Below are 12,369 nucleotides of genomic sequence, written 5' to 3' on the forward strand. Positions count from 1 at the left end.
TAATAGAGTAGGGTCAGTCTCATTTTTATGTCTGTTGGAGACATGCTATTTCAAATTGTGGCACAGGAGAGGGGAAATGGTGTGGAGAAACAAGTTTTATTTGTTAACATTTCTAGGTAAGACTTCAATAATCCATTAGCTTAGTGGCCAAAAGATCTGAATACTAGTCCTTCACATCTAACCGTTATAATAAGCATCATCTCTCTTTCCATCCTATTTTTAAAGCCTTGTACAGATAGAAAATTTGTGTTTGCATCCATAAGATATCTGCAAATGTGCAGGGTTCTAGATACAAAATTTGTATCCACATCTGAAAAAAATACAGATGTGGATAACCAACTATAAAGTGAATATTTGCAGGACTCTCCCTATTTTGTGCCATCTCTATTATGCATTTTTGCCAGTCTCTCCCCCCACACAATTCATTTAAGTAACAGAAGTTATATGGAGACATTTTGAGAGTTACATCTTTTGTAGTCCTTACCTCTACTTCATTCTGAGGTGCAGTCTCAAGTATTTTATCAAGTTCCACTTTCATTGAATATTCCAGTTCTTGTCGAATGACTTCTTGAAACTGGGGAGTACCAGCTTGAGACATTGCTTTGCTAAAATCTTTTTTAAAAAATAAGAAAAGTTGAATAATGAGTAAGTCACACCCTTGCGAAACTCCAGCCAGCTCGTTTAATGCATCTAAAAAGCAGCAATGCCTTAGACAGCTTAAAAAAAATGTGATCCATATTTTCTTGTTGCTATGTTCGTGTACTCAGAAAAAAAATAAGCTGTCCATCAAAAATCTCTTATGTATAAACACCAAAATAAACACCAAATAGTTTGGAGAACAAAAGGCATGGATAAACAATTTAAATAAAACTGTGAAAGACCCATGATCTACATAAAAATTTCTGGGAAGAGAACTTGTACTAGAATAGCAAAGAAAACACGACGTTCTTAAGCGATATATTTATAAAATATAATTTAAAAAACAATAAAGACGGACTTGTTTTAACAAATAAAAAACATGTTCTAGTTAAATAGACCAGTGGTTCCCTACTGCCTTTCTATGGCCTACTGGCTGCCATTCTGCAACACACTGCCAAGCCACTCCCATGTCTTGATGATTGGCTCAGCAGGACTCTGGAGGAAGGCTCAGTCTGCCCACAACCTGCCCCTCTCCCCTCTTCCCAGGACTCTCTCTCTTCTCCCTATGCCCAGTGCTGCACTGGCTTCTCTGCATGACACCGCTTTTAGGAAACGCTGCCAGACCCAGGTATGGGATGGCCCCCTGGGGCAGGGGCTGCCGTGTGTCAGTTTGCTCACTAGGACCCAGCAGCAGCAGGCAGGGGCTCAGGGAGCAAGGGCTGGGCTCACCTCTGCAGCAGAAAGCGACTTGAAGCCACTGCTTGCAGTGGCTCTGGGGCCAGATCCCTCAATCCCAGTGAGAGCTGTTGCTGGGCCCCTGGATCCTGGACTGCAGTCATAAGGGGGAATCTCTAGCAGGGCCAGTTCCGCTGCTTCCCTGAAACCTCTCTCAGGTCAGCATCCTGAGGCTGGTTGGCCCTTGCCGGGCCCAGCCCCTGACTCAGGGCAAGCAGCACTTGGAGGGCAGATAAGAGAGACCCCCATTCACCTGCCACAAGTGTTGGCCCTGGTGGGTGGGTTTGGCCCCAGCCCCAGCCCCAGCCCCAGGCTGCTCCCAGCAGAGCCGGCTGCAATCCCTGCCCAGGGCCCAGGAAAGCTGCTGCCAGCTCCCAGCATGTGTGGGGTTGGGGAGAGCCAGCCCTGAGGGGGAGAGGGCTAAAGAGGTGTAGGGGAAGATCAGGGGCTGAGGGGGACCAGGGATGTGTGAGGCAGGGGTAGGAGGCAGATGCTGGGAGGCAGTGAAGGGAGGTTGAGAAGATTCTGGGGAGACTTGCAGGGCTGATGGGAGCAAGTGTGCAATGGAGGGAAACTCTGAGGGGGGTGTCACATGCAGGGAAAAGGGGACATTCATGATGGGAAGGCTGAGGGGAGACTGTGGGAGCAAGAGCAGCCTGACTGGGGAAGGGGAAAGAGAGAGAGAAAGAGAGAGAGAAAGAGAGAGAGAAGGGACTGTACAGATGGAGACAGAGGAGATACTAAGGATGTTAAGGACTAGTCAACCATCCAATAAGAAAATGCTTATATAGAATAGTCAAGTTGACTAGTCGATTCCCCCTCCCCTTGCTGCCTCTATCAGATAGAGGCAGCAAGGGGGCGGAGAAGAGGGGGCACGCAAAGCAGCAGGCAGCTCTGCATGGAGCCCGTTCTGAACTTTGTGTGGTGTTGCTGCTGTGAAACGCGGAGGCAGTGTTTCAAAGGGGCAGCACTGCACAGCTGATTTTGGGATCAGCTGTGCGGCACTGCCCCTTCGAAACGTTGCCTCCACGTTTCAAAGTGACAGTGCCGCACAGCTGAGCTCAGGCTCTGTGCGGCACTGCCAAAGGTATATCAAAAAATAGTTTCTTCCACTTTTTCTCTCTCTTCACTGTTACCAAAGCAAGCAGCTTGGACATGAGTGTAAGCTCAGAAGACTTTGTTTCATTGAATTTCTGCAGATTTCTTTAAGCAATCACTTCTCTGTAACACAGAAAAACTATTTCTAAATACATGTTCTTATGTTAACCAGGATTTAGAAACATCCTCAACTGTTGTTCCAGGAGGAAAAAATCTGCTTCAAATAAAGTGAATGATATATACAGTAAGACTCCATTAGTCTGGTATCCAATGCTCCGGGACTCCTGATGGCTTCCCCAGCCAGACAGGCTTCCCCCATTCAGCTGCTGCTGAAACTGACCAGCAGCTGAATCGGGGAAGCCGGGAGCAGAGCAGCTGGGGTGCTGCCGGGTTGGTCTCGTAGCGCTGCCCCTCGGGGCTGCGGGACCAACCCGGCAGCACCCCAGCTGCTCTTGGGGACGCCTGGGGCAGAGCAGCTGGAGTGCTGCCGGGTTGGTCCCGCAGCGCCAAAGGACGCTCCCACCCCACTCCAGACCCCTCTCACCCCACTCCAGACCCCTCATAGCCCCCCCTTCTGATAGTCCGGCATATCTGATAATCCTGCACCCCCTGGGTCCTAAAGGTGCTGGATTATCGGAAGTTTACTGTACTAAGATTATTCAAAGAGGAAGCTATGTGTAAAAGCAAAGTTTACGTAGGGTAAACATTCAATTAAAATATTCCATTTAAATACTTTTGTAATAAAGTCAGGAGCACATTCATTTTAATAGTGAATTTATACTAATAAAAACTGTCAGAATTCAATGACTGTGTAATTACAGCTTGGAAGCTCACAGTAGTCATTTTCCTGACTGCACTGTCTTAAGGGTAGGAAAAAAGAGCACTGCAATGCAAATAATGTGGTACAGCAGAAGGCAAATGTAAGTCCGATCACCTGCTACAATTCAAAATAACTAAAAACAAACATTTAATTTTATAGGAAAAAGAATAAATAACCTTTTAGAATCTGTTAACTACATTTTCCCTTTTTAATAATTTTCAAATGAACATGCAGCTCTTTTTGTAAGTGAAATTCTGGTATTTACTCCTACAATAAAAGAATTATCTATCAGTTAATAACTTTTTTAAAAACAAATGAAAGTGTTTTTTTCCATTTGCAGCCTGAGTTGATTTATCAAGTTCCTTTACAGAAGTTTAAGCAGCTCCAATGCTTGTAGTTTTTGATACAAGTTGTAACATATGTGCCCAAATACAGCAACAACTTTAGGGCCCAATCCATAAAATCAGGATCCCATATCAGAAGAAATAATGCAATTAACAAATTATCTGAAACAGAGTATGGTATTGTGAAATACTATGTTTTTAAAAAGCATATTAACTGATCCAACCTGCCATTTATGTTGGAAAATCTTGCTAATCACAGTGAATGGAAGACCCCATTGCAAGGAACTGAGTATTATGACTTTGCACGCAAGAGAATAAAATTTATATTTTGTGATTGATTTATCTGTCATTAACCAGTGTTTTGTAATTTTATTACTAAAATGTAACTACTCTTATAGACTGAGACCTCTCTAAAGTACTAAGCTATTACACTTTTGCTGAGAAATTAGCCTGTTGCTTTATGCATGTGTGACCTATGAAAAGTGGAGATTAGCAATGTTCTGACAACACAGCCTTTCTTCATTCTAAACCAGGGATGGACAGTAATTTTAATGAGGGGACACTCCAAGGATTTGGTAAATGGTCAAGAGCTGCACTTCTCTATATTAATGGAGGTGGTACAGAATCTGGGACGGAGGTTGGGTGCACAAGGGAGCTTGGAATACAGAACTGGGGTGCAAGAGAGGACAGGGATGTCAATGGTTAACTGTTAAGCCTCACCTCTAATAGTTAGCTGGTAGGGGCTGAAGCAGCCCCAACAACCACCACCACCTCACAGGGGAGGGGGCTGCTCTAGTCTAAGGATGTTAACTTGCATTTAATCAGCTAATCGAGTAATCAATGGTATTTCCATCGACTACTTGATTAGTCGAGAAGGAAGGAAACTGCAGAGCCTCAGCAGGATTAGCTGACCTCAGAAGTTAACCCTGCTGTGCCTTTGCCTTTTAAATGTAGTAAGAACCGGGTGGCTCTTACTACATTTAAAAAGCAGAGGCGAGGGAGGACTGGGCGCAAGCCAGGACAGCTGAGTCCCAGCTCACACATGGTACCCTACTGAGCCTCTGCCTTTCCCTACCTCCTTTTCCCACAGAGATGGTACTGGGGGGACCTGGCTTTTAAGCCAGCTCCTCCCAGCACCTAGATTTATCGTGTAGTTGACTACTCGACTAGTCACTTACATCCCTACTCCAGCCCTGCTGTCTGTGACGGGGGGACCACTCCAGCCCTAATTCTGACCTGGGGAAGGGATTAGGAGGGGGTACAGGGTATGGGAGGGAGTTGTGACCGGGGCAGGGATGAAAGAAGGTGTACAGAGGGTTTGGGTTGTGACCTGAGGAAGGGAGTTGAGGGGGGGAAACAAACAGGGTGCCAGGTACACCATGGTACGTGGCTCCCAGCCAGCAGCCCAGTTGGACCCTCAGGCAGACTTCCTGCCTCCATGGTCCCACATGCAGCACACAAGTGTCCACAGCTTTGAGTCTACACCATGTGCCCCCAGGGACAGGGGGACTTCACACACTTCCTGCACCGCAAGCACGGCCCTGACAGCTCCTATTGATAGGTTTTCAGTCACTAGGAGGCTACAAGGTGCACATGCTATACAGAAATACACATACTGTCCCTAGTAGCCAGCCACTTTGAGCAGCACATAGGGCATTTGGCAGCCCAGAGTCTCATGGCAAGCCCAATCCAATCTGCAGGCCCTATTTTGCCCTTCCCCATTCTAAACTTTAAGCAGACAAAAAAATCACTATTTGGAGGGCCTCATATTCACATTCACTACATTTATTTAAAAAGCATATTAAAATTATAATGTAGATGACAGAGATTGTAATTTCAGCATGTCAGCTGGTCAAAGGTAAACCCCAGACTTTAGTCAAGGAACAAATAAGTACCTTGCTCACCTTATCCACATTAGAACATTAGAATTGTAATGTGTGGTAGAGTTTTGGGGGAGTGGGAGAGGGGAGTTCCATTTGATTGGCCAGAAGGAGTTAAGTGCAGACATAGTCCAAAAATGGTCCAAAATTATTATATCTTTTAACATAAAAAGTTATGGAAGTGGAAAAGTTATTTTAAAAATTTGGCCTATTAATATTCATGTCAAAATGAAAAAGGGCCATGATGCGCTATTTGTTGAAAAGATAAATAAATACATGTAGGTCCAAAACTGGATCTAACTCAAATAAGTCTGGTACGAAATTACAAGTGAATAGGCAAGGAGTCCTAAAAAGTCAAAGTTACAGCCGGTCCCTGAGATGTGAATGGTCGACTTACCACCGTTCGCAGTTACGACCAAAGCTGTCGTAAATGACGGATCCCGAGTTACGAATGTGATCCGCGCTTACGAACAGCGCGGTCGCATGTAATTCTATGGGGTTCGACTTACGAACAAACCGAGTTACGACCAATTGCTTCATTCGTAACCAGTTCGTAAATCGGAGAGAGGCTGTAGAAGCTAAATAATTAAATGAATTTTAATTTCATTCCATTTCAAACTATAAATGAAGGTTCAGACTTGTGTCAACAAGTGAAATCTTTTTAAAGCTATGCATACACATTTAATGCAGTATAAAGAAGTTTTTTTCCTTTTGTGATGTGCATTTTGTGATTTGAAGCATAGAGATGTATAAGTTCACCTGCTTAATTGAAATATATGTAATTATTGTTCATTCAGATGAAGATATTTGCCTTTATTTCAGACTACATATGTGCTTAAATGCTTTGCTGAATAAATGTCATAAGCCTTTATTTTCTGTCAAATGATCTGTAACAGTTTACTCCCTGTGTCATTTAATCAAAAATAATAGCATTATAAGAAGAATGTTTAAATGTACAGTGACAAAATAAAAGAAAGCCTTCACGTTCTATTGATTTAAATATTTAATTGTAATCCACAAAAATGTGGTCACAATGGAAGAAATCAAGAGCCTAATAGAATTAGAGTGAGCAGGAGTGTGCCATAATTTCCTATCCCCCTAAAACCTTACCACAAAGATAATTACATTCATATGTCTGCTACACCACAGCCTAAAGCAAAGTAAAATAAACACAGTGAACGTCCGTTTCATGTTGCTAGAGCATGGTGGGAAGGAAGGGAGACCTACTAACGCTAATTGCTACCATATTTCATGATCTTGTCTTTTTTATCTGTTTGTACTAGTGATGTTCAATTTAGATTAATCAACTAATTGAATAGTCAATGGAATTTGCATTGACTATTTGATTAGTCGATAAGGGCGCCTCTACCTTTGAAATGTAGCAAGAGCCCCGCAGGCTCTTGCTACATATCAAAAGGTGAAGCACGATGGGGAGCACATAGCCAGCAAAGGACTGAAGGTGGAAGCGCCATCAGTTCCCTGCTGTGCCCTTGCCAATCTCCCCACAGAGACAGCGCTGGGGGGAACTGACTTTTAAGCTCCTGCTTCCCCTCCCTCGCTGCTTCTCTTTAATAGAGGAAGTCGGGGGAGGGGAGGAACTAGTCAAATAACTAGTCGATTATCCGATAAGCACAGATTAGTTGCTTTCACCCCTAGTTTGTACAGCACTTAGCACAGCGGAGTCCTCACTCATGATAAGAGCTACTGCAATACAAAAACAATCCATTCTCTTTAGCATATAACAAACTGTTCCTTTCTGATTTTAACTTCTAGAAACCTGGACTACTAATCATGAAAACACATACAAATGTAACTATATACAGTTAGACCATCACAGGGTTACTCCTAGGATTCAAGTTACATATCTAAGTCTCTATCCGGACATGGGCAAACCTAATCAAATACTAAACATAAGCAACTGTTAAATTTACAAGATCAGGTTCACAACTATTGCCTCTAGTGATAACAATGGCAGAAAAAATATTTTTTTCTTGCCTATCTAAACACAGTTAGTAGCAGCAGATAAGTAATTTTTTCAGGACTATAATGAAAAGTAACTATAGCTGCATAAAATGAGAATGCACACAAAGGCATCTGATAATTTCAAAAGCAATTTATCAAGAGTACATGTGTTTATAAGTAATTGGGACATATGACTGAGGAAAAAGAATTCTTGCTTCCTCAGTTATTTGCATACTTTAGAGAGCATAGTGTGTTTAAACAGTTGTCTGAGGTCCGATTGACACATGAGATTAAAACATGAATAACTGTTCAAGGAAGTGGTCAGTATGGAAAATGAGTGACGCAGTATTAAACAGGGATGTAAAATCCCATTTAATTAGTTAACCAGTTAAACATTAAGTTGATTAACAGGGGTGGGCAGGCAGGCTGGCCTTGTGCGGGGCTGCAGACTCCAAGCCTGCAAGCCAGCATGGGCTGGAAGCCAGCAGCCCCGCAGGGCTAGAGCAACCCTCCACCCATGGTGGGTGAGAGGGCTGCTCCTACCCAGTAAGCATCACCTGTTAAGAGTGATACTTACCAGGTTACTGGTTAACAGTTCACATCACTAGTACCAAAAAGTGCCTCAATAAAGGATTCAAATTCCATAAAATATTAAGTTTTGAAGATTGACTTACTGAGATCTTAATTACACATACTAACAGTTATTTTAACTGCCAGGAAACCTTGCGCATGCTACAAAGAAATTTATACATTCATACTTTCCTAAACCATATTGATTAATTAGGCAAAAATTGTAAACAGGTATTACTACCTCACCAACAAGTCAGAATAAAGACAGACTCACTTAAGGAACTAGTTGGACTAAAATTTCAGTCTAATCTCAACACTAACTACTCTTTAAATTGGAAAGTCTTTCACTAGTGCCAATTTGTTTAGTTTTAAAAGTTCACAATTCATCTAAAAGAGAATGTTTACAGTGGCTTTAAACTTGGTATATATACACAACGTCCCAGGAGACAACCTTCTGGAGTTCAGAACACACTGTTATCTCTCATGATGAGACTTTAGCATGTTAAAGAATGAACGTTATAAAAGTAACTTGTATTAGTTTATTCTACTTTTTTAGAAGTATTCATATCCACCACTCTTCAAATCATCTTTGATTTTCTTTTTTTATATTGCTAAAAATAATGTGCGTTTTGAGGCTGCAAGCTGACATTTCATCCATTATAAAATTGCAAAGCCATTCTGCTTAGGCTAGCACTCTTAAGTTTACAAGCAAAGAAGCAATTTTTCTATTAACACATAGCCAGTTTAGATTTTAAATTAGACAGAAATGGATTTCTAAGCCTAATACTGATATTGTCAATGAAAAATAACATTTGACATTAGCAGTGCAGACTAAGTTTCCAAATGTTTTAATATTGATTTAAACAGCAGAAAAATATTTAAATACTTTTTAAAAAAGAATTTGCTAAGACTCAAAGTATTTGCTTAAAATTTGGCAAACTTGGTTATAGTCTTGTAGAGGTTGCTAAAGTTGTTAGTTTTATAAATGATACCACTTTTTTTTGGTAGATGGCTGAGAAATGCCAATTGTATTTTTAAAGGGCACTTCTAAAAAAGATGTTTTGTAGTTTATTTGTAGTGAAAAGTGGCTTATCTCAATAATTCTTGGACAGTTAACTTGAGGAAAATGGATAAAATTTCCTCCTTAAAGTCATCACATTCTGCTCAGGTATCACAGGGTGACTGCAAATAGTAGATCCATTTACATAGCAAGTGTTTCCCAATGCCTAGACACACATGCAGAGTTAATAAGACTTCTTTTAAAAGCCTAATTGTTACTTAGTCTTCTGTACAACTCATTTTTACACATACCCAGAAGGTCAAGTTATTTACCACTACTACCCTTACTATTGAGAGGGTTACTTTGTTGTCAGGCTTAAATGTAGTTAGTATGTACAGAAAGCACAGACATGCTATTTTTATCTTCAAAAAATCTTAAGAATCTGTTCAAAGGAGGAAAAACAACACAGGAATACAAAATAATTTCACCTCCCAAAATGACCTCTTGTGGTCTAGTCCCTTGTTTTGCAATAAATGACTCTGATACTCAGACCACGTACACACACAGAGGAAGGAGACTGCCAAAGCATACCCGAACCTCCCAAATGGGAAATCAGGCATACAACCCCTCCTCCCTTCTTAAATCAATGAAGGGGAGATGTTTGAGCATTGCGATCTCTCGTCTGTTACTCACTATAGATACAGCGGCAACTGCCTCAACCTGGTTTGACTGTCGCTGCAGTAAAACGAAAAAGAAACACACAGAGATAAGTGAACCCAACCAGAGCAGAATGGCAGGGCCCGGTCGTCAAATTTAGCAATCATATCAACAACCACAATTTTGCAAAGTGTAACTGCAACCGATCAAACTGACGCCTACAACCGCCCACCAAGAATACTGCCATAGACTACAGAAAGCTATTGACAAAAATCATTCAGCCAACATGCAAAGCTGAAGCCGCTCTGAAAAATAAAAGCACATCCACTTACCTTTTGCAAATGACATTTTCCCGTTCTTTAATAAAATATTTTCTTTTTATATAGAGAGAATTTACCAAAATTAAACAAACGCCAGGAGAGGCAATTTTTCCCTTGTCGCCCCCTTGTGTAGTAGACGTTTTCCAGCCTGGTTTAGTTAGCCAGTTCTATAGTATCAATCATGTAAAAGGTATAATCACTTCCTTGACGGAAGAAAAATCCACCAGAGAAGCCACCCACACACAAAAAGAAATATTTAATTGGTGGAGCTATTTCTTCCTCTCGATTCCTCCCATCTCCTCCTTCCTACATTTGTCCCTCGATACAAATGAGTCTCCTGAAAAAACTGGTTAAAGGTAAACGCACAAGAATTTAAATTTTATCAATGGGAGGGGCGGATCTAAAAACCTCTGTTTCACCAACCCGCCCCTCCCGCCCCACAAGGGCAGGACTGCAGCAGGGATGGGCGGCCGCTGTTGGTTTCCCAATCCTCTCCCCCTGGGAACTCACTACCAGCCTCTTTCCAACAGCAGGTTCCCCAGGAAACCCCCAGTAAACAGCAGCAGCTGCTTCTGCCAAAGAGCCCCCCCCCCCTCCTACTAAACCAAGGCTCCTACCCCCACCCCAGGTTTGCGGGAAAGCTCCTTCCAGTTACTGGCCGAATTCCCCGCATTTCCCCACACCCTCATATGCTGCTGCTGTGTGGGGCTGCTACTGGCTGAAGAGTCTATGGCTCCTCCCCACCCCATAGCTCCAGTGAAATCGGAGCGCGTAGAGGCTGGGCCGGGCCTTTCCTTTGCCCTGAAGGACAGGGAGAGGAGGAGGCTGAGTCTCCCTCTAAGCCACCCCCAGAGCGGAGGGGGTAAAGGAACCTCCGTAGCTCGCACACTTGGCTTGGCCAGCCCCGAGTAGAGCGTGTCCTCAGCTGTGCCCGCACCCGACCCAGCCCCCCTCGTGCCAGCTTCCTGGGCGAGGGGCAGTGGGAGGCAGGGCTGGGCCCCTGAACTAGCTCCGGGGGAGAAAGCAGAGTGTGTGTGTGCGCGTGTGTGTGTGTGCGGGGTGAAGGGGCAGCTGCATCCCCCGCCAGCTGTGCGGGAGCGAGCCCTGGCCCGTCTTAACCCGCACCCCCGCCCCTGCTCCAGCCAGGCAGTACCTCCCCCCCGGACACAGCTCGGCTTGCGGGGCGACGGGAGGCAGCGGGGAGTCGGGGTCACGCTCCGTGAGGCGTCTGCCCCTCCAGGACAGGCGGGACCGGACCTCCTCCCGCCAGTTACTTCATGTGTCGGCCGGCCCCCGCTTCCACCCCCACCGGGCGAGCCACCGCCCCTCATAGTGACCGGGGCGGGGGTAGCAGCAGCAGCAGCCCCGAAGCCAGCCGAGATACCCACCTAGCCGGGGCGGGGCTAAGGTTCAGCCTACGGCGGCTCCCTGAGGGGTGTATTGCACAAGAGGCCGGTTCTCGCCCCCAGCTCAGCAGCGGTACCGGAGCTAGAGAGGGGAGGGGACGCGTCCCGCACCCGCCCCCCCCCTTTACGCCGGCCTGTGGCGGGCGCGCTGCCAAGCGGAAGTACCGCCCCCTCCTCCGCCCGGCCCCGCAGAGAGCCGGCCGCCAATCCGTGCGCGCGCGTGCGCCGTTGGGAGCGGGGTGGTAGCGCGCGTCGTGCCGGGCAGCCGCTCGGGTGTCGCCGCGGCGCGCGCGCTGCCCTTAGCAGCCGCTCGTGTGGCAGGCTGGCGCGCGCGCGCGCGCGCCAAGAGCCCGTTGGGCGCGTCTCCGCCGCCTGCCCCCTGAAGGGCAAAACCCCGGCGGGCCGGCAGCACGTGGACGCCTCCTAACTGTTGCGCGCGTGGCGAGGGGGGCGTCACGGATCAGGACGCACGTGGGCTCCTGACCCAGGGGAGGGCTGCAGTCAGCGCCCAACCCTACCACAGGCCTCTCGCTTACAGATCAGCCTTGCTTCAAAAGGGGGCTGCCTGCAGCAGGTCAGGCGGTTCAGTCCTGTCCAGTAACCCAGGGCTACCTCTACACTGGCATGTTTTTCCAGAAATGCTTTTAATGGAAAAGTTTTCCATTAAAGCATTTTCGGAAAAGCGCGTCTAGATTGGCAGGATGCTTTTCCGGAAAAGCACTTTTTGCGGAAAAGCGTCCGTGCCAATCTAGACGCGCTTTTCCGCAAAAAAGCCCCCATCGTCATTTTCGCGATCGGGGCTTTTTTGCGGAAAACACTACTTTGCTGTCTACACTGGCCCTTTTCCGGAACAGTTTTCCGGAAAAAGACTTTTGCCCGAACGGGAGCAGCATAGTTTTTCCGGAAAAGCACTGATGATTTTACAGTAGATCGTCAGT

At 45.3% G+C, this 12,369-nt stretch overlaps 1 protein-coding gene across 4 annotated transcripts in view; it reads right to left on the reverse strand.

The window, feature by feature from the left end:
* The window catches only part of UGP2 (UDP-glucose pyrophosphorylase 2), a 38,593-nt gene extending 26,818 nt beyond the window's left edge, over positions 1–11,775 (reverse strand). Inside the window, exons 1-2 of one of the 4 annotated variants that reach the window (XM_075925592.1) lie at positions 11,414–11,775; positions 485–612 (exon numbers count right to left, since the gene is read on the reverse strand). In XM_075925592.1, the coding sequence (XP_075781707.1) occupies positions 485–598 (114 nt within the window). In that variant the 5' untranslated portion in view covers positions 599–612; positions 11,414–11,775. Of the gene's footprint in view, positions 1–484; positions 613–9,741; positions 9,790–10,037; positions 10,599–11,178; positions 11,328–11,413 lie in introns of those variants that run through there. The other 3 variants (XM_075925591.1, XM_006114075.4, XM_075925593.1) reach the window with 3 other exon arrangements.
* Positions 11,776–12,369: the final 594 nt, after the last annotated feature.

Source organism: Pelodiscus sinensis, chromosome 3 (assembly GCF_049634645.1).
Source record: "Pelodiscus sinensis isolate JC-2024 chromosome 3, ASM4963464v1, whole genome shotgun sequence".
NCBI lineage: Eukaryota > Metazoa > Chordata > Testudines > Trionychidae > Pelodiscus > Pelodiscus sinensis.